Raw genomic sequence first — 24,002 nt, 5'->3', positions numbered from 1 at the left:
CGTGGTAGTCTAACTCAGTGGAGTTAGACGTACCCGTCTAATGGTTATTATAATTAGACGGATTGTCTAATTATTGAAAGTTAAACGTGGGTTTAACTCCTTCAGATAAGTCTGAAGTAGAAACGGAATTAGACGTACCCGTCTAATGGTTATTATAATTAGACGGATTGTCTAATTAGTGAAAGTTAGACGTGAGTCTAACTCCTTCAGATAAGTCTGAAGTAGAACCAGAATTAGACGTGGTAGTCTAACTCAGTGGAGTTAGACGTACCCGTCTAATGGTTATTATAATTAGACGAATTGTCTAATTATTGAAAGTTAGACGTGAGTCTAACTCCTTCAGATAAGTCTGAAGTAGAACCAGAATTAGACGTGGTAGTCTAACTCAGTAGAGTTAGACGTACCCGTTTAATGGTTATTATAATTAGACGGATTGTCTAATTATTGAAAGTTAGACGTGGGTCTAACTCCTTTAACGTTTTATTTAATAATATATATTACAATATCAAAATTTAATATTTAACTTTTTTTAATATTTTTTAAATAACTTTTTTTATATAAATATTTTATTTTTAAGTTTTTATATTTTAACTAATTTATTTTAATTTTATTATTAATATCTAATATTTAAAATTAATTATATAAAAATGATTATATTATAATTAGTTATTAAAATTATTTTTTATTAATTATATTTTATTTTATATAATTTCTTAATATTATTTAAATTAATGAAATCACTAAATCGAATCAAACCAAATTAACCATATAAATTGAAATCACATTGTGACATAAAAGAGTGGTGAGGAGAAATAAATTGAAAAAATGAATGGGAGAGTGAGTTCATGGGATGGTTTTTTAAACTCGTTAATTTTTCCAAACTAATCTAGTTTGTTAATACAATCCCAAACTAATCTAGTTTACTATTTAAACTCTTTTTTTTTTACATTTAAAATTCATTATATATAAACTAAATTATTTATATTTTTATATATATTTTAAATTATTATTTTTATAAATTTATTATAAATAATTTAAATTATATATCAAAATATAAAGCTATATATGGATTAATCTAGTGTATATGGATCTTCCCCCAGGTTACAAAGACAACTTGAGTTCTAAACTTGTTTGTAAACTTAATAAAGTTATATATGGATTAAAACAATCTCCCCGTGCTTGGTATGCTAAATTAAGTAATGCTCTTCTTCAAAATGGATTCACAAAAAGTACGGCATATTCCTCCCTATTTATTAAAAATTTCTCTCTTTTTGTTCTTATATATGTTGATGATATTATAATTACTGGGAACAATGACGAAGAAATAAATAAAGTTAAAAAGTATTTAAAAAAAACTTTTGATATCAAAGACTTAGGTATTCTTAAATATTTTCTTGGAGTAGAGATAACCCATTCACAAAAAGGGTTATTCTTGTCTCAAAGAAAATATACTTTAGATTTATTAAATGAAACGGGGAAGTTGGGATTAAAGCCAACTTATACTCCAATGGACACCACTACTAAACTTAATTCTGAAGATGGTGAGTTGTTAGTGGATATTGGCAGGTATCAAAGGTTAGTTGACAAACTTATATATTTAACCGTCACTAGACCAGATATTACTTTTTCTGTTAGTGTAGTGACCCAGTTTATGCATGCTCCACGAACAAGTCATCTAAAAACAGTCGAAAGAATACTTCGATATCTCAAGGCTACTCCGGGGCAAGGAATCTGGCTTAAAAAAAATCAGTGCTTAAACATCATTGGATACTCGGATGCAGACTGGGCAGGAAGTTCTGATAGAAAATCAACCACTAGATTCTATACATTTGTTGGCGGGAATTTAGTCACTTGGCGCAGCAAAAAACAAAACGTGGTTGCAAGATCCAGCGCTGAAGTAGAATACCGGGCTATGACTACTATAGCTAGCGAACTTATTTGGATTAAGCATCTACTCCAAGATATGGGGATATCTCATAGTGAACCGATGAAAATGTATTGTGACAACCAAGCAGCACGACATATCGCATCTAATCCCGTTTTTCATTAACGAACGAAACATATTGAAGTTGATTGTCACTTTATCAGGGAGAAAGTACAATCTGGCCAAATTGAAACACCTTACGTAATGAGTAAGAACTAGATGGCCGACATCTTCACGAAGTCTCTAGATAGAACCTCCTTCGACCACATTCTTGACAAGTTATAAGTTTTCAATCTATTCACTCCTAACTTGAGGGGAGTGTTGGAAATAATGAATGAGTCATCATTGGGTAACGTATAAGTGGCTTGGGTAATATAAATATTTCCACCTTGGTTAATGTCTAAGTTAAACATGGGAAGTGGAGTAGTGGTTTGAGTAATGTAAAGGTTCCTAGAAAAGTGTAAAAGTTTCTTGTATATTGTATACAAATAGGGCTCTCTCTCATTTAATCAATATAATAATATATAATATATTACAACTTTTCTCTATACCGACGGCGAGAAATGGAAGCTCCAGAGGCAGGTGGTCAGTCACGAATTCAACACCAAGTCCCTCAGGAAATTCATCGAGCAGGTCGTGGAATCCAAACTCTCCGACCGTCTCATCCCGGTTCTCTCCGCCGCCGCCGCCAACAACACCGTCCTCGACCTCCAGGACATTCTCCAGCGATTCACCTTCGACAATGTCTGTAGGATTGCCTTCGGATACGACCCGGCTTACCTCTCCCCTTCTCTCCCAAACGAGAAATTCGCACAAGCCTTCGAAGACGCTGTTCGAATCAGCAGCCAGAGATTTCAATCATTCCATCCCCTGGTCTGGAAAATCAAGAGATATCTCAACGTCGGTTCAGAGAAGGACCTCCGGATTGCAGTCAAACAGGTACGAGATTTCGCGAACAAAATGGTGAAAGAAAAGAAAGAAGAATCGAAAGAGAATGCGTCGCTCAGCTCCGTAGATCTCCTGTCTAGATTCTTAAATTCTGGGCATTCGGAGGAAAACTTTGTAACGGACATAGTCATCAGCTTCATCATAGCTGGTCGAGACACGACGTCAGCTGCTCTGGTTTGGTTCTTCTGGCTCGTCTCCAGACATGAACGTGTTGAAACCCAGATTCTAAGTGAGATTACAGACAAATCTGAATCGAAAATGTACGATGAAGTTAAAGAAATGGTCTACACACACGCTGCTCTTAGCGAAAGCATGAGGTTGTACCCGCCGGTGCCCGTAGACGGGAGGCAGGCGGTGGATGATGATATTCTGCCAGATAGGACCGTCGTGAAAAGAGGGACGCGGGTGTATTACCACCCATTCGCGATGGGAAGATCGGAGGAGATTTGGGGGAATGATTGGGCGGAGTTCCGTCCTGAACGGTGGCTCAAGGAAGATCGGGTCACCGGGGGAAGACAATTCGTGACAAAGGATGTTTACGAGTACCCTGTGTTTCAAGCAGTCCCCAGGATTTGTCTTGGAAAGGAGATGGCCGTTCTACAAATGAAGTCCATTGCCTCCGGGGTATTACGCCGGTTTAAGGTGGTTCCGGTGATTGAGAACAACAAGGACCCGGTTTTTACAACTTATTTGACTTCCAAGATGAAAGGTGGCCTTCCTGTGAGGATTGAAGAACGCAAGGTTTAGAGTAAGTAATAAAGGAGTGTAAAGATAAGTTTATAAACTATTTTCTAAATTTATCATATGTTTTAAGTTTAAAAAAATATATATATATATATATTATTATTTTATGTTTAGTTCATGAATAAATATAATAAATTTGTATTATTTATTAATAAAAATAAATAAATATAGTTGGTTAATATATATTGTCTTACATGTTTCAAAGTATTGTTAGATATTTATTTTTTATTGGAGGTATTAAGGGAAGTACTTGTAGTATATTTTATTTAAATTATTTAAATAATTTAAACAAATTAAATATTTTTGATTTATTTATTTATTTAATCAATTAATTCACTAAAGTATTAAAATAATGTTTATTTTAAAATTAAAAATTTATTTTATTATAATATATTAATATATCTCAAGTATTTTTACCAAATTATCACCTTACTTTAATTTTCATGAATACAAATTATATAAATAAATTATTTATAAATAATAAAATATTATTTATAAAATTAAAATAATTTAATTTAAATATATATAACGTGAATGAACAAAAAATAAAACATTTCTAAAATTAAATAGTAATAGCGATTCTGTAATTGTAGCATATATGCATGAAGCTCAGCTTGGGAAAGTGTACGAGCGTTCAATAGTTCCGAATTTGTAGGACTGAAAGAATAAAAAAGTCATGCATCCTAATTTTTAACTGTTTACTAACTCTTGGACGAAAATTGATTGATGCTAAAAACTTTGACATTCTTGTATGAGGAGTGATAGGGGAGATAATGATGTGTCAACATTACTATTGAAAAAAATGATAAAGTGTGAAGAGAGAAAAAAATTGTTATTTTTTCAGCAAATCAAATTACGACACGTTATTCCCTAAGAGGTGTTGTAAAAATGTGTTATTATAACCTAAGTTTCCAATTGAGAGTTATGGGTGAAACCAATGTACTTAACTAATGGAGGGTTTCATCATCCAAATTATTTTAATTCTTAAATAGTACATTTTATAATTCAAATTATTAGTTGAGGAATTCATTATAAATTAATAATGTACTTTCATCTTTGTTATCATACTTTTTGAAATAGAAAAAGTTGTAAATTGTACTGATAAGAGTGATATGAGTCGACCTTCTCCAATGTAAAATGAGCCTCCAACATATTTTTTTTACGCTATACTAATTGAATAAAAAAATAATATCATTCAATTTAGATCTGATCTTAAGTGACTCCTCAAACAAACTCTTATAAAATTTGACAATACTCGTAAAGATTTATGGTTCACTATCATGAACTTTTTTCTCGGTTAAGATCAAATTAATCACATTATTTATTGTTTGTGCGTTAGATATCCTTATAGAAAAATGGTTATATATATATTAGTTAGATAAAAAGTTGAATTTATATTGTTAAGAATTTCTCACATTTATCAAATTTGGTGTTGAATTTAAAATATAAAGTCTTATTATCTTAGTTGGTTAAAGGGTTGTACTTATTTTGCTATGTTTCAAGTTCAAAATATATATATAACATTTTTAATTTTATTTTTAACCATTTTAAATTTATAGACGGGTCAACACACAATCCGATCAAAGTATTCATTTACTCTCACATATATATTCAAATTAACCACAACTTTTTACCCGACAAACCAAACAAATTCAAATTAAAATTATTATATATATATATATATATATATATATATTAGTTAAAAAGTTAAACTTATATTAATTAAGAATGTTCAATCGTTCATCAAATTTGGTGTGAATTTAAAATTTAAAGTTTTATTAACTTAGTTAGTTAAAGAGTTATACTTGTTTTATTAGGTTTCAAGTTTAAACATACATATAACATTTTTAATTTTATTTTTAGCCGTTTCAAATTTATGAGTGGGTCAACCCATGATCAGACTCAAGTATCTATATACCCTCACATATATATTTAAATTATCACCGCTCTCTCGTCAACCCAAAAAAATTCAAATTATGTATTATTATTATATATAATACATTTTAATTTTATATTTATAAAATAAAATAATTAATTAGTTTAAACAAAAGATAGATGTGTGATTAATAGGATTAGTCCTAGAGAATAGTAACATGGGTGGACAAGAAAATGGATATTTTGATAAAGGAAATTAAAATATAAGTATTGTGAAAAATTAAATTAAAACATGGGTAGACAAGAAAATGTTTAAGTATTAATCATTTTCATTCTCATAAAATATATTTTGATTTATGAGAGATAAATTATTAATATTATTTTATAATTAAAATTAGTATTAATATCACAATTTTATTTTTATTATATTTTATTTATTTAAAAATATTAAATATTATTATTTTATATCATAATTGTTTTAAATGTTTAAGTGTATCCTAATTTAATAAAATACATGTCTTATCATACTAATTATATTTTAAAAAAAATACATATAAATTGAATGATTCAAATATTTGACTAATTACAAATAATAAATTATTTATCAAACATAAATAGAGACAATTTTTTAAAAATATTATATATTAACAGTGAATAAACACATTTATATTAAGAGAAATGATTAGGTGAGAGAATTTGGTGAGGGAATTTGGTGAGGAATGACGTGGCATAATCTTATTCGCTGAAAAAATCAAATAATTTCTCTCTTTCCTCTCACTTTTACATTTTCCAACCATTCACTCACCAAATTCCCTCACTAAATTCCCTCACTCTATCACTCCTCTTATATTAAATATAACGTTTTATTTAATAATATATATTATAATATCAAATTTCATATATAATTTTTTAAATTATTTTTTTATACAATTATTTTATTTTTAAGTTTTTATATTTTAATTAATTTATTATAATTTTATTATAATTTTATTATTAATATCAAATATTTAAAATTAAGTATATAAAATGATTATATTATAATTAGTTATTATAATTATATTTTATTTGATATAATTTCTTAATATGATTTTAATTAAGGAAATCACTCGTCAGGTTTATTAGTAGACACATAACTTCTCAGAATACGTAGAAAGCGAGGATTTCTAGCTCAACTCAATAGAATCAAACCAAATTAACCATAAATCTTTTCTAATAGAAGAGTGATAAGGAGAAAGAATGGATATAGATGAGAGAGTGAAAGATGCGTTAGAAAGAATAAAAATTATAAAAAAAAAAAATAAGAGCGAAAAATTATTTTATTTTCAATCAATTAGATTAAACCACGTCATTCTCTATCTCATTTCCTCACCACCTTCCTTTCATTTTCACAAACTAGTTTTATTTTTTTTTTAATTTTAAAACATTCAATGTATATTCTACAATTTTTGCACATGAAAATATGAATGTACGATCCTTCAACTATGCTTTTTTTACTTCATTTAAGATGTTTTGAAAATTGAACTAGTCACATTTGATTTGTTTTATGAACCACTCTTAACTACTATAATTGATCTTATTTTTATTTATTTACTTTGACTCAATCTTTATAAAAGTTTGTTATACTGTTTTGAAATGGAAAATATTTTATTTTTTAAATAAAATATATTTATTTTACAATTTTATTAAAATGTATTTTTCTTTTTTATTTTATTATAAGATTCAGTTTAATATTAACTATTTAACAAATCATTGATAAAATTATAAAACTTATAAAAAAATGTTGAATAAAATTATATTTTATATTTAATGTTTTATTTATTTAAACACACATGGGCTCAAAAAAAAAAAGGCCCAAAGTTAACAGTAACCCTAATTTTATATTTTATTGTTTTGGCCGCCGCCGCATAGTCTTCTTACCCTATTTATTCGGTATGTTCTCTAGAGATTTTGAATGAACCAGTTCTCCGTTCTCTAGCTTCTCCTCCTCTTAGTTATGCGAAGATTCAAATACCATGTAAGCGTAACTTCTTCTAAAGAAGTTATGTCTAAGATGGTTTATATAGATCTTGGAGTTGGGTGTAAAAGGTATTCAGTAGGCAGATCTCATATCTATTTCAGATTTTATGTTCATCTATTTTCATCATTTCCCGTAGCTTGATTAATTTGTTCTTTGTTCTTCACAGATGGTTCATGAGTTGGGATAAGTCAGCATGCTCAATGCAATTCAGGTTTCTCTCAAAACCTATAAACAAATTTACACACAATGTTTATATCTTTGGAAGAAAGATACAATTTTTAGCATGTGGATTTTACTTATGATATCTCCTTTATTGTAAACAGGAGGCATACTAGCAGATAGAAACATTAATTCTCCTGAATCGACCCAAAACATATCCCAGTCTTCGACTCCATCAGCTACACTCTCTCTAGTACCGATTTCCTCTTTATTGGGATGGGGCAAGGATCCCGATACTATTTTCAGTTTCATATGCCTAGATGATGATTAAATGATAAGGTAGAAACTGTACATTTCTGTAATGTAAATCCATAGAGAAGTAAAATTAATGTGTTTGTTCAAGTATTTTTTTATGATTTTATTGCTTTTCAATGTGTTTACCTAAATTTGTTGGATTTAGTGTAATTGTATTTGAGAACCTCACAGAAAAAAAAATGTAAATGAAAAGACCTGGTCAATTATTATTGTGTTGAAAAACAATATGTTGATAAATGTTAATCATACTCATTTCATACAAAATAGTAAACTAAAATGAGAAAAAGAGGTAAAAATACATAACAAAAAATGAAAAGTGTTTTTTTATAAAAGATAAAACTAATAAATACTCAAAACTAAAGTAAGAATAATATTCTCGAATAATTTTAATAAATTGTTCAACTCATATTAAAAAAAAACAAAAAAAAAACTTATAAGAAATTAATAAATGAAAAATATCGGAGGTGATAAACTTTTTAAGACTATATATATATATATATATTATGAGGGAAATCAGGTGTCCATACACTTATTTTTTTTAATTTTAATTTTTTTATTATATTTTATAATATTATTTTAATTTTTTTATATTATTTTATTTTATTTTTTATTAAACAAGTTAGTATCTTTCAATCTTTATTACTAGTTCAAGTTCTCTTTTTACCTATCATTTAATATATTTATATTAATTAGTATTATTTGACTACTAACTTTACAATAAAACAAAATATTGTGTAAATAACATTTTTTTATAAATTAGGGATGCTTAATTTCATTGATTAAGTTGTAATCTATATAAAGTTTTTAGTCGAAAAAGAAGAAGTTAACTCTAATCCAAAGAATTGAAGAGATTTAACAACTTATGACAATGATTCTCACAAGTTAATTAGATTTAGAATACATCCAAAATAAAAAAAAATGAGAAAAACATTGTAGGATGTGTATTTGTTTTTGTCATATTAGAGGTTTTGGTTTCATATAGACAATGTTATTAAAGATTTCATTATTCTGTTTTTTTTCATAAATTTATTTTGACTATTTTTGTGCTCAAAAAAACTGTGAGACTAGGTTCCCACTAAGATTTTTTTTGCAATCTAGGCTGAAATTATTTTAATCGAAGATGTATCATGTATGCATGCAAATGCTCTTCAATGAGTTGGTGACAACCTTCATCTATTTATTTTGAGTATTCTTTAAAACATGACTAGGATCGATTTTGTTACTTGGAACACACTAATTGGGTATTGAGATTCTTACAAAATATGAGTTGATTTGACTAGATTTGCAGGTTTAAAATAACGTGACTATATTAATTTTTGGTTTAAAATAATGAGACTATATTAATTTTTATTTTTATATTTTTGATCATTTAGTTGAAGCGAAGCAAAATATTCAATAACTGAAGTTGTTCTTGACTGATTTTACACAATGTGATCATCATTACATTAATTAAAGAAGCACAAGGCGAGACTCGTCGCAAAATAATATGCGTAGCGCCAAAATCCAAAGAGTGGATATCAAGGATATTTTTGTTCCAGTAACAATAATGTAAACAGTACATCTGTTACTCGCACTCGCTGCACAAAGGAAGTGACAAGTACACCACATGGACGTGAAGTCATCATTCTTGAATAGTGATCTCGTAGAGGAAGTCTATATAGAACAACCACGTGGGTTCATTGATTCTAAGAACGGACGTAAAGTTCTTAAACTGTGTAAGACATTATACGAGCTCTAACAAGCACCACAAGCATGGTACTCAAAATTTGACGTATCCCTTACTTCACTTAGTTTCACAAGAAACCGGCTCAAGCATGTCGTCTATAGAACAGACAATGCTCAATCTTTCTTGTTGGTAGATGTCTGTGTGGATGACTTGATTATTACGGGCGATTTGAAGATACAATCTTAGTATTGCCTTTTGTAGGATTTGGCAAACAAGATTAAAAGATCCACTCTTCTAGCCTAGTGGAGGTGGATATCCCCGGTCTATCTTGTGATTCTAAGCATTGATTGTGAGCAAATTAAAAGTTGTTGGCCAATTGTCTTTTTATGCAATCAGAGCTTATAAATTATTAATGGACTTGGGCCTATATGTATAAATAATTTAGGGTTATAGGCTAATTTACTCATTTATAAGGGTTGTTTATAAAAGTTGATACACAACCCTCAAAACTCTTAAAACTTTTCATTTTCAAACAAATATTATTATCATTCTCAAATTTTCCAAAGTTTTATTTCTTCATAATTGTTCTTAGAAAATTCGATAATCAGAACCAATATTTGGTATCAAAGCCTATATGATGAACATGTCGTCAAAATCAACCAGAGATGTGGCGACAATAAAAATCGGAAGAAAAAGGAACATGATGTTATCATATCCGTTACTCACGAAGAGTATCTACTCGGTGTGGGCGTTGAAGATGTGGGTAAAATTATAAGAACAATGAATGTTGGAAGTCGTTATGCTCAACGATGTTGACGAACGGAAGGATAGATGGATATCGTCGACATTTATCAAGCGCTCCCTAAGGATGTCCTTCTCATGGTGGCCGAGAAGGATTATGTCAAACTAGCGTGAGAGACGCTAAAGACAATGCATGTTGGAGTAGAGAGAGTCAAGGAGACAAAAGTGTAAACCATGAAGACATAATTTGAGGCGATTCACATGAAGAATTGGGAATCATATGATATTTTGCCATAAAATTGACATCCATTGTGACTGGTATCCGCTCGTTGGGAGAGAAGGCAGAAGAGATCTCCTTCGTCAAGAAGTTTCTTTGAGTCGTACCACAAACATACATGCAAATAGCTACAGCGATTGAGCAATTTGGTGACCTGACCGTCGAGGAGATCGTCGATCGTCTCAAATCCATGGGAGAGACTTCGCCGTTACAAAAACCAAGAGGAGGAGTATTTGCTCATGAAAGATGAATGAATGTCATGAATAAAGAAAAATGGAGAAACCTAATTTTCTTCTGGATCATAGAGTCGCATTGGCAATGATAGAGATAACCGAGGTCGTGGAAAATGGCAATGTCGAGGGAGAGGTCATTCATAAAGCTCATCCCGGTAAGAAAACACCAAGTCTCGCAAAGACAAAAGCACAATGAAGTGTTACTCTTGTCAAAAGTACGGACACTACGCGTACGAGTTCCCCAACAAAAGGTCTGGCAATGAGGCAATCCTCACTAGCTTCTATGATGAGGAGACAACATTAATGGTTGTTGAGGGAGTGACGAATACTTTATCCAAAGACGAGGAGAAAAACCTCAAAGAATTTGTGAATGAATCGTCCAAAGAGGAACTAGAGGTGGTGTTGCTCAATGAAGTGAAAGTCATGGAGAAACTTCTCGCAAGTGGCGATGAGTATGACCACACCGACGTGTGGTACCTTGACAATGGAGCAAACAACCATATGACGAGCCATCGAAAGAAGCTCAATGAGCTCGACGAGAAATTTATAGGAAATGTGAAGTTCAAAGATGGAAGCAAGGCGCATAGGTTTCCTGATCCAGCTTGCGGTAAAATCCGTGTGAGTAGAGATACCATGTTCGAGGAGGAGAAGAAGTGGGAGTGGTGCAACGATAACAACGAGCTCGTACAAAATTCCGCGGAGTTCAAAATCCTACAAGATGTCTATTTATAGGCACCACTGGTAGAGATGAATCGTGATGATTTATTGTTGCTCACCACCGATGATCCAACAACATATGATGAGGCCATGAAGAAAGAGCTCGAGTCCATCATAAATAACAAGACATGGGAGATCACCGACTCACCACTCGGTCACAAGACCATTGAGTTAAAGTGGGTTTTCAAGTTGAAAATAGACAGCGAATGCAATATCCTGAAGCACAAAGCAAGATTGGTAGCGAAAGACTACGTGCAGAAGCAAGGCGTTGACATTGAGGAGACCCTTGCACTTGACGTACAATTAGGCTAATTCTTGCCATCGCAGTTCACCGTGGATGGGAGATCCACCACTTGGATGTCAAATTAGTATTTATAAATGGTGACATCGAAGAAGAAGTCTACGTCGCTCAACATGAAGGCTTCATCATAAAAATGGTGAGCACAAGGTGTACAAGTTATACAAAGCTCTCTACGGACTACGTCAAACACCATGGGTGTTGAATACTTGCCTCAACAAGAGAATGACGAGTCTCAGCTTCGTGAAATATTCTTAATAGAATATTGTGTACACAAGAAACCATGGAGAAGAAGTATTCATTATTGGCATATATGTCGACGACTTGATCGTGATAGGATCATGCATCAAGGGCGTTGAGGAGTTCAAAAAGTAGATGATGAAGGAGTTTGAGATGAGTGTTCTCAGGCTACTCTCGTACTACCTTGGTATCAAAGTGGACCAGAAGAAAGATAACATCGAGGTGAAGTAGGTGACTTATGCGAAGAAGGTGTTGAAACAGTTCGCAATGGAGGATTGCAACCCAAGCAAGTATCCGATGGAAGCAAAGATGTAGCATATAAAGGATGTGGAAGGAAGTTTAATTTCCGAAGGAGTATAGGTGTATCATCGGGTGTCTCAAATAATTGACGCACACTCAACCCGATATCTCTTATGCAGTTGGCATAGTGAGTCGATACATGAAGCAACCTACCACTCTACACCAACAGACAATAAAACACATTATTCGTTACGTGAAGAGAATACCGACCTATGGGATTCAATTAAGAAGAGGATGAGAAGTTGATCAAGAACTCGTTGGTTTTATTGAATACGACCTAGCCGTTGACATAGACGATAGAAAAAACACCGGAGGGATGGTGTTTTATCTCAATGAGAATCTGATCCACTAACAATCTCAAAAGCAATGAACTGTTGTTTTATCTTCATGTGAGACAGAGTTTATGGTAGCTACTATAACGTCGTGTCAAGGACTTTGGCTGAGAAACTTGTTGAGCAAGGTGCTTAGATGCTAGCTGAGGTCAATATCCCTCTATATCGACAACAAGTCCGCAATAGCATTAATGAAGAACCCGATATTTCAAGGACACAACAAACACATCGACACTCGGTTCTATTTCATCCGTGAATGTGTAGAGAACCGACAAATCGTCGTAGAGTTCGTAAGCACTAGGGAGCAACATGTAGACATTCTTACCAAAGCGCTAGCAAGAGTCAAATTCGGGGAAATGCGAGAGCTACTCGGCGTAAAGAATCTCGAACCAAATCAAGCTTACGAGGGAGATTGTGAGTCTAAGTATTGATTGTCAACAAATTAAAAGTTTTTGGCCCTTATTGTCTTTTATGCATTAGGCGTATCTATATCTATATCTATATCTATATATCTATATCTATATATATATATATATATCTATATCTATATCTATATATATCTATATCTATATCTATATCTATATCTATATATATCTATATCTATATATATCTATATCTATATCTATATCTATATATATATATATCTATATCTATATCTATATATATATCTATATATATATCTATATCTATATCTATATATATATATATATATATATCTATATCTATATCTATATATATATATATATATATATATATATATATATATATATATATATATATATATATATATAATGATGCTTAATTTTTAAGTGTCCGGATTGCCGGGTCGAGAGATGTGGTTAATTTGAATATATATGTGAGAGTAAATGAATACTTGAGTCGGATTGTGGGTTGACCCGCCATAAATATTTTTACCGTAATATTTTTTCACTATTTTTTATATTATTACTCGTGCAAATGCACGAGATACATGTTAATTTAATTAATGAGCTTTGGCCTGCATGTATAAGTAATTTAAAGTTTCTAGGTTAATTTACTCATTTATATAGGTTGTTTGTAAAGGTTGATACACAATTCTCAATACTCTTAAAAATTTTCCTCTTCAAACAAATATTATTATCATTCCCAGTTTTCTCAAAGTTTTATTTTTTCATAATTGTTCTTAAAAGATCCTATAATCAGAACCAACATCTCTAAGGTTTTGGGTTCGAGCTTGTCAGGTGACAAATTTTGTTCGCCTAATTAATTAGTTAAGTGTGTTTGCGGAATATGTGCTTAACTCGTGAAAATTAGTCGCACTCTAAAGTACTAGCGGAACACACCGTTCTAAAAATAATTTATTTCAAAATAAACCGTGACCAAACATGTACAAATTGAAAAAGTAAACTGATGTGTTTTATTTACGACGATAGTGTCCATAATCTTCGTCAGCACTGACGTTTTCACTATCGGCAATGTGCATGAACAGTTTCCCAAACTAACATTGTTTCGCGTTCACTTTCCCAAACTAACCTAGTTTGTTCATTTATTCCCAAACTAACCTAGTTTACTATTCAAACTTAATTTTTTTTTTATATTTCAAATTTATTATATATATATATATAGATATATATATTTAAATTATTATTTATATAAACTAAATTATTTATATTTTGATATATATTTTAAATTACTATTTTTATAAATTTGATTATTTATATTTTGATATATAATTTAAATTATTTTTTTATAAATTTAATTATTTATATTTTAATATATATATATATATTTACATTTCAAATTTATTATATATATATATATAGTATGATTTTCATCCCCATAAATTTATTTTTTTACTATTCAAATTATAATTTATATTTATTGAGTTGTCTTTTATTAAAATAATTTTGACAACTTTTCATTCAAATTATTATTTATACTTATTGGATTGTCTTTTATTAAAATAATTTTGACAACTTTTCATTCAAATTATTATTTATATTTGTTGGTTTGTTTTTTATTAAAATAATTTTGACAACTTTTCATTTTGATTAATTTCACAATAAAAATTTTATCAATTTTTAATGTGTTGTATTCCTAACTTAACTTAAGGTTGTAAAAAAATATGTCTTAAGTTAATGAACCATTAAATATTTATATTAAATTATAAATAATTAAATTTATAAAAAAATAATTTAAATTATATATCAAAATATAAATAATTAAATTTATAAAAATAATAATTTAAAATATATATCAAAATATAAATAATTTAATTTATATAAATAATAATTTAAATATATATATATATATATATATATATATATATATATATATATATAATAAATTTGAAATGTAAAAAATAAAAAATAAACTGAGTTTGAATAGTAAACTAGGTTAATTTGGGAATAAATGAACAAAATAGGTTAGTTTGGGAAAGTGAACACCAAACAAGGTTATATTGGGAAACTGTTCAATGTGCATCAAGAGTGACACTTTTTGTTTTCACATATGATATTCAGAATTCAGAATTTCAGACAGAACCCAACTTTCACATATATATTTTTTTTTTTTAAAACAAAATTTTAAGATATATATATATATTAGCTTTTTCTTATATTTATTTTGTAGTTGTAGAAACTAGAAAGATAATATTGACATACACATCTAAACTACTAGTGAATTCATATATTGAATAACTAATTAATCCGTTAATATTCTAATTTAATAAAATGTATCCAATATAAATGTGTGATAGAACACCATGTTTATTGAAACAGTTTAATAGATAATGATTTATTTGTTTGATGTGGGGGTTAATGCTTGAAAAAAATAACTTATGAAATTAAAATTTTATTATCTGAAGATTGAATTATTTATGTTAAGTTACTAAAATGTCTAAAATGTCTTGTCTCATATATTATAATTTATAAAAAAAATTAGTAAAAATAATTTATTATTTCAATGAATATAAATAATATAAAAGGCGTTTAAACTTTTTTAAAATATTATTTTGTGTGCTTAAGAAATATTTAAGTTATATGATATTATAACATTATAAATGAGTATATTGTAGTTAGTAAATTAATTTGTAAAAAAAATTATAAATTCAAACCTTATTTATTTAAAAACAATGAAATTAAGGAGATTGTTGACTCTATCTTTAACCTCGTCATAAGACTGAATCTCATAACCAAATGAAGAAAAATAACCAGATAAAACAAAATGAGACTTTTCTATTTGATTTTAAAATAATTCAAAATAAAATTAATTTTCTATTCAATAAATTCGTAATAATCAAATTACTTATTTCATTAATTAAATTATTAAAATACCAACTATTTTAAATTATTATTTTTATTTTATTTATATATATAAATACCCTTTAAATGATTTTGACAATCCTTATTTTTTTCTATCCTAACAAGCCTTAAGTGATTCAGTAATTGAAATAATATATGATTCGATATTTATTATAACAAATTAATTAACAAGTCAAGATAAAACAATTAGTTGAAATCCAAATAATCTATGTCAAACAAATAATCTGCACTTAATTTATCAGCACTAACATGGCCACCAATCCAACGATTTTGTTAGATGTGTAGAAACTAATTGAAGAAGATTAATCGATCAATCAACTTAACATGTCAAAGAATTGAAGTAGAAAAGAGAAAAGGTGACAAAGGTGTAAGCGGTTTGTTAGTTTATTAAATTTTAAATAGCCCATTCGTAAGTTTGATCGATCCTATTTGTACGTTAAATGATTAATAGTTTTAATTCACTGAAAAATTTATGAAAATATATTTTAAAAAATATATTAATAACAATTCATAGCTATTTATCATGAATTATAAGATGTTAACACATTCATTAATAATATGATTAATTCATTAATAATAATATTAATAAAGTGCATTATAATATTTTATGAATAAATGATAAGATTCACTAAATTAAAAATAAATTGTTTTCCAAAACACAACTGTAATGTATTAAGGCCTTGTTCGAAAAATAATTTTTTTTTAATTGAGAGATATGTAAAAATATTAATATATAATGATGAAATAAAAAGTAATAATTTAACCTAAAATGTATTTTAATATTTTTAGTTAATTAATTAAGTGATATAATTAAAAATACATAATGAAAAAATATTTTTTGAATTTGAGTTATTCAACCTAAAAAGGTTTAAATATTTTTTTTTGAGGAATGATAGAGAGCGCGCGACGGTGAGAAAGCGACTGGGAGCGCGATGATCTACGTGGACAGGTGGAATTAATAAATAAATAAAAATATAATAATAATTAAAACATGTAGAATATTCTCTCTCTTATTATTAATTAATTTCTCTCTCCTCTTATTAAATAATTTTTTTCTCTATCTCTACAAATTAAATTATCTCATTTATCCATATTCTCACGATTATTATTTACTCATTTATTTGATATTTATTATCTATCATTTAACGGTTAAAATAACTCAATAATTTACAACAAACTCTAACATTAAATATTTTAATAATATGTTTAAATAAATTCTAAACACTAAATCTTAAACCCTAAACTCTAGATCATAAACTCTAAACTCTAAACCCTAAACTCTAAATATTAAACCCTAAACCCTAATTAATATCACTAATTAGTTGGATTATAAATTTATCTCTTTTAATTTTATTTTATTTTTATGACTTTTCAATTCATTTATTTATCAAATATTTTTTATTTATTTTTTATGGTTTCTTTTTTTTTTATTATTATTTTATATGATAAAAATTATTTAATAAGAAGAGAGAGAAAATAATTAATAATAGGAGAGAGAATATTCTACATGTCAACCCAAGTAGGCATCGTTCTCATGTCAACCCAAGTAGGCATCGTTCTCCCAGTCGCTGTCTCAAGTTCGTGTTCTCTATCATTTTTCATTTTTTTTACTAAGCACTCGTTAGTAAACAATTTTGACATTAAATTTATTTTATTGATAATTAGATAATATCTTGATAGTATGTTAGAAAAATAAATAAATTCATGATGCCTCTTTTTTTCTTTTCAGTTTAAAAGTATAATTTGACCTAATAGCTATAATACAATATATATACTCGTTATATTTCAAATATTTTGTCGGTTTAAATCGTTTGCATAATGTTTTCTCATTAATTTTTTTTTTTTTTTTTTTTTTTGTTTTGTGTTGTTGTGTGTGTTATGACCTAATATTTATAATACAATATTCATCACTATTTATTTAACGTTTAATTTTTTCTCCCGTATAAGAAAAGAAAAAAGAATTAGAAGAAAATGCTTCGCTAAACTCTCTGTAGATCTTCTGTCTAGATTCTTAAGTTCTGGGCATAGTCATCAGCTTCATCTTAGCTGGTCGAGACACTACATCAGCTGCTCTGGTATGGTTCTTCTGGCTCGTCTCCAGACATGAACATGTTGAAACCCAGATTCTAAATGAGATTACGGATAAATCTGAATCGAAAATGTACGATGAAGTTAAAGAAATGGTCTACACACACGGCTGTCGGCTGCTATCAGCGAAAGCATGAGGTTGTACCCGCCGGTGCCCGTAGACGGGAAGCAGGCGGTGGATGATGATATTCTGCCAGATGGGACCGTCGTGCAAAGAGGGACGCGGGTAAATTATCACCCATTCGCGATGGGAAGATCAGAGGAGATTTGGGGGAAAGATTGGCCCGAGTTTCGTCCTGAACGGTGGCTCAAGGAAGATCGGGTCACCGGGGGGGAAGACAATTCGTGGCAAAGGATGCTTACGAGTATCCTGTGTTTCAAGCAGGCCCAGGATTTGTCTTGGGAAGGAGATGGCGGTTCTGCAGATGAAGTCCATTGCCTCCGGCGTATTACGCCGGTTTAAGGTGGTTCCGGTACTGATGGAGAACAACAAGGACCAGGTTTTTATATCTTATCTCACGTCCAAAATGAAAGGAGGCTTTCCTATGAGAATTGAAGAACGCAAGATTTAGAGTAAGGAATAAAGGAGTGTAAAGATAACTTTAGAAACTAGCTATTTTCTAAATTTATCATAAGTTTTAATTTTACTTTTTATTTTATGTTTACTTGAATAAATATAATAATTTTTTATTTTTATTAATAAAAATAAATAAATATAGTTGGTTAATATTATAATATATTGTCTTAAATGTATCAAAAAAGTAAATATATACTTTGTTAGGATTTAGATCTGCGATGGCGGACCGGGGTCCGACCGAATAGTACTCTCTGACAATACTCAACGGTTGGCGTTAATTCGGTTAAAAATTAATACCGATTTCAATACTGCACAAACTGTTACAAACCCTTGAACCGAGTTCAAGTGCGAAAGTGGTTTGTTTCAGGTTGAAACAACACACACAGGATGAATAAATGTGGGATTTGGAGAATATCGGTTTGGAGATTAGGAGGACGGTTAGAGTAGTAGGAGTCAGTTAGAAAGATATGAGTCGGTTAGAAAGTGAAACCGACAGAAAGTAAAACACAAGACATAGTGATATTCTTTCTTTTTTCTTCTTCTTTTTCGGTTTGTTCCAATTCTTCTGAACCTCGCGAGCAGAGAAAGAGAAAGAGGAAGAGAAACCAGCAAAATGAGGGTCTACGTGCAAAGAGAAAACCAACACAGATCTATAATCTGTGAGAATAGAGAGAGAAAATCTGGTGCAAAAATGTGGAAACGAAAGAAGTGTTTATCTTCATCTTCCTGTCAATGGAGGAAGTTTTTAAAAGTATTCGTAGCTATTAATAGCTGTCATTTCATGGGTCCCATTTTGTTTCTTTCCGACTTATTTATCGTCTTTTACGTCCTATATGATTTTGACTTTTGATTACAAAATATATTTCAATATTTGGTTTGATATTAACTTAATAGACAAAATATTTAGTTTCATATTTTAATTAGGATACATTTTATTATTTTATAAATAAATATGTTTAATTGATTATATATATATATATATAATTTACATATGAATATATTTATATTTTAAGAATAATTAAAATCCGGTCCAACCAGTGGTTTAATCGGTTCGACCGGTTGAACCGAAGTTCGCTAAAAAAACCGGGTTGAAGACTGAAACGGTTTTCAGAACCTTGATATATATATAATATAGCTCTGTATATATATTTGTAAACTCTTTGTTATTATTATTTATGACATAGAGAAAAATCATGTTTATTAGATTATTAATTAAAATATTAGTATACATTTATGTGTGAGCTAGCATGATTTAATTAAAAGAGAGGGAGAGGTTAATTAGGTAGCATGTCTATCACGTGTTCATAAATTCAATGTGAAATGTCTTTAAACAGAATTAAAATATGTTTTGGGGTCATTTTTTGTTTTTTTCTAATAAAAAAATTGTATTAAAAATAGGAATTACAAGTAGAGATTCGTATAGATGTGATAGCTTGCATGTGAAATATGTCGTCTTTCACACATTGTGTGTTGGGAAACAAACAACCTGTGGAGATAAATAACGTGAACAACAACAATATTGGTGTTAGTCTTGGAATATGTTTCATTTTAAATTATTTGATTATTATTATTATAAATAATTCTCTTTTTTCATTTTAAATATTAAATTATTTAATTACTTTATTAATTAAAATATTATAATATTTTTAATTTATTTTTTAAAAATAATAATTTTAAATATAAAATATTTAACTAAAATAATCTTAAATAATTAATCATTCTTTTATCAAACAAATTTTGTTTTTTCAAATAACCCCCACAATCTAATGAGGTCTTGTGCATTATCTTTCTTTGCTTCACTTATTGATCTTCTTGGTCTTATATTTCAGCACATATGTAAAGGTTTTTTCATTTTGGAAGAAGAACAATGGTCCATGTTTTATTATTTTCTAATACATCAAGTTATTTTTCCATTGCATTATGAATTAATGCTAGAGCGAATTTTAGTAAAATTTGGAGTAAATTAAATAAATATTTTATTGACGGTGAAATAGATTAAAAAAATTATGCAACAATGTCACATCAATATATTAAAAAATAATATTTTATGAGTAGACTAAAAGTTACAAATGAGTCCGGCCCGTTCGGACAAAGTTCAACCTGAGTTTGACTTTGACAAATTTCGAGTTGAGCTCGAGCCGACTAATTTAATATTCGAGTTGAGCTCATATAATATTTTCTCGATGACTTATCAAGTTTTTCGAGCATAATAATAAATAATATATTTTATTTATTTATTTTAATATTAAAAATTAAAATAAATATTTTTTTTCTTCACAATATTTGAAAATTTAATTTTAGTTCAAATTTTCGAGTCGAGCCGAGCTTATAGGTAAATAGTCCAGTCGAATTCGAACTCAAATTTATAAACTCGTTCGAACTCGAGCTAATAAATATTTAATCGAGTCTTGAGCTCGACTTGACTCATTTGAAGTTTTAGGTGGACTCATTCCTAATGTAAATTTAGAAAATGTATCAATATACCATTGTAACCCCGAAATCTTTTTAGCCATTAATGTATTATTCAAAAATAAATTATATTTATAATTGATTAGTTCACTCTTATAATAAATTAGTCATATTTAATACAAGGAAAATCATATTTATAAGAATCATACAATATAATGATCACGACATAAAAGAAGAAAAAAGTATTTAAATATATTATTTATATTTAATTTACTTTACTTTACTTTTTTGTTGCTGTTAAAAAAATTAAGCAAATTATAAATTTAAAGTTAGTTACAAATAAACAATTATTAAATATATACTTCAAAGTAAAGTTGCTAAAAAAAAATATTACAATGTCTTATTATTTCTTTTAATTATTGATCAAGGAGATTGAAATAAAAAGACGATTCAATTAGTTATTCATGCTTCCTAATATATCTCAATTCTTTATTATTATTATTTTAAAGCTAAACTTACTAATTATTGACATTTTTTTCCCTTTTTCTCACAGCTTCCTACACAATTTCATCCTACACAAGATCTTCATAAACCTTATTTTAGGAATCCTTGCAATCGTTTAATCCTAGCTTCCTCTTTCTTATAAAGTTTAATTCAAAAAAGGACAAAAGTAATCCGGATCATTTTATAATTTGAGTACAACTATTATATATCATAATAATATAACGAGACATATCGAAAAATTAGAATTGAAGTGAGCTTAACAAAAATTTAATGAATTTAAAGAAAATAAAAAAATTATAAATGAAACAAGTAAATTAATATAGACTTTATTTATTTTTTAGAATTAAAACAGTAAATAATAAATACAAATTATTTTTTTAAGGAAATTATGCCTTATGTTTCCTTCGTATCAGGGACAATTATATTACTTTCCGATAATGGATGAATCCAGTAATCTGAGTTAGGAAGTGTTTTAACGAGGAAATTTTGGATAAAACGAGTTAATAAAAGTAAATTTTGTTATTTTTTTTAATAATTAGATAAATAATTAGTGAATTAAGTTGAAAATTTAAGAAATTATGAGTTAATTTCAATTTTTGCCGTAAAAAAAGTTGGGGTGGTCGAGCATCTACATAGATCTGCCCGACTTCTTACCATAAATTTAATTTTATTACTTTTTTTTGTGGGCACACTAATGTAGATCCGTCATAATACCTATACTTTATTTTTTTTTAGGGATGGAGTTCTAATTTTTAGAATTTTATGAAATAATAGTCCATATAATCGAATGTTATATTATATCTATATATAAAAATATATTTTTATAACCTTAAGCCCGAGAAAGACATAAATTCTAAATAAATAAATTCAAGCATATATATTTGTAAGTCATCTCCTTAAATTAAGATGCATCAATATTTTTGTTCAAATTATGTAACGTATTTTTTTTTAATAGAACTCATGACTAGACAAATATCAACTTGTAACATAACTCATCTTTTGATGATAAAGTTATGATTCGTCTTCACATTTTTTTCTTACTATTGAACTTCACTCGTTCGATATTTCATTTTTTCCGATTATACTTATGGAGGGTAACGAGTACTTCACTGTCCTTACCCATTGGGTAATGAAATACTCATTCTCGTTCCCAAATTCGATTTTAATTTACTATCCGACTTTGACGGATATCTCTATTGAAAAAAAACTACGTAATAAAGTAAAAAAAAATAATATATTTAAAACGCCTTTAATTGAAGGGAAAGACACGACGGTGAAGATTAATACTAACATTGTAAGTTAAAAGAATAAAGAATAATTTAATAAATATGTATAAAAGGTTGTATAGTTCAAATACTAAGTATAATTTTACTAAATAAATTTGAAATTAATAATATTAAAATAAAATTAAAACATTATTTACCTATCAAGTTATTTTTGAAAATGAGAGTTATATTAGATATTAAATTGGCTTGGAGAAGGATGGATAAGAATAAAACAAAAGGCAAAACTAATTTTTGATATTAGATTTACTCTTAAACTTATATGACTTATTTGAAAACAAGTCTTTATAGTGAATGTCTTGAATTTTCTTTCCATGTAAACAATTTTGAAATAAGTCATTTTCAAACAAATAAATTTAACTATGATAATTTTTAAACAAATTCTCTCTCATCTCTCATATTTTTATATTATTTTTTTTATTTTTTTTATTAAAATCTTATACTTTATTAGTTATTAAATTTTACTACGTTACATGTAAACCCAAATACAATACAATACAAAGAAAATGAAAATTTTATTTTAAAACATTATTGAAAGATGTTTTTTTTTTGTTTGAAATTATTTTTTTAATATTTGGTTGCACCAAAATAACTTTCTATAACAATCTAAAAATTATCTATTAAGAGTAAAATAATAAATTAATAATATGATTCAATTACTAATAAGATTAAAATAATAATAAATTATTAGTAGGATTAAATTACTAATAAAAATAAATAATATAATTAATTAAAAATAAATAAAATAATTAAACAATGCATCATTAGTTAAATATAAGAAAATGAAGACATTAGAAAATATAAATAATTATATATATTATATATACAGAAAAATATGAGATAAAAACAATTGTAACTATATGTAAAATAAAATATGGAATGAATGATGAAATAGTTAAGAAAAAAGAAAGAATGGAAAATTAAGGTGTTTGAAAAAAATGAATTATAAACGAAGAAGAGAAAAAAAAAATTAAAAAAGATAATTTCTATTTTATTTTGTGTTAAAATGTCAATGACATTACATGACATATTATATTTGATCTAAAGAGTTCA

General features: G+C 28.1%; 1 protein-coding gene, 1 long non-coding RNA gene and 1 pseudogene across 2 annotated transcripts; all 3 read left to right on the top strand.

Annotated features, from left to right (window-relative positions):
* Positions 1 to 2,455: 2,455 nt before the first annotated feature.
* LOC124934997 (cytochrome P450 94A1-like) lies at positions 2,456 to 3,699 on the top strand (the record flags this gene model as incomplete). The annotated part of the gene is made up of 1 exon (XM_047475466.1): positions 2,456 to 3,699. A coding segment is annotated over one exon (1,164 nt), but the record flags the coding sequence as incomplete, so codon positions are not given.
* Positions 3,700 to 7,484: 3,785 nt separating this feature from the next.
* LOC124933658 lies at positions 7,485 to 8,072 on the top strand. Its single transcript, XR_007099027.1, has 3 exons — positions 7,485 to 7,576; positions 7,675 to 7,719; positions 7,832 to 8,072. It is a non-coding gene; the product is annotated as an uncharacterized LOC124933658 (long non-coding RNA).
* Positions 8,073 to 12,289: 4,217 nt separating this feature from the next.
* Positions 12,290 to 18,763, top strand: LOC124934995 (annotated as a pseudogene).
* The last annotated feature ends 5,239 nt before the right edge of the window (positions 18,764 to 24,002 follow it).

The sequence above is a fragment of the Impatiens glandulifera genome, chromosome 4 (genome assembly GCF_907164915.1).
Source record: "Impatiens glandulifera chromosome 4, dImpGla2.1, whole genome shotgun sequence".
In the NCBI taxonomy this organism is placed as follows: domain Eukaryota; kingdom Viridiplantae; phylum Streptophyta; class Magnoliopsida; order Ericales; family Balsaminaceae; genus Impatiens; species Impatiens glandulifera.
The sequence above is the reverse complement of the archived record's forward strand: the minus strand, read 5'-3'. Positions and strand labels throughout refer to the sequence as shown.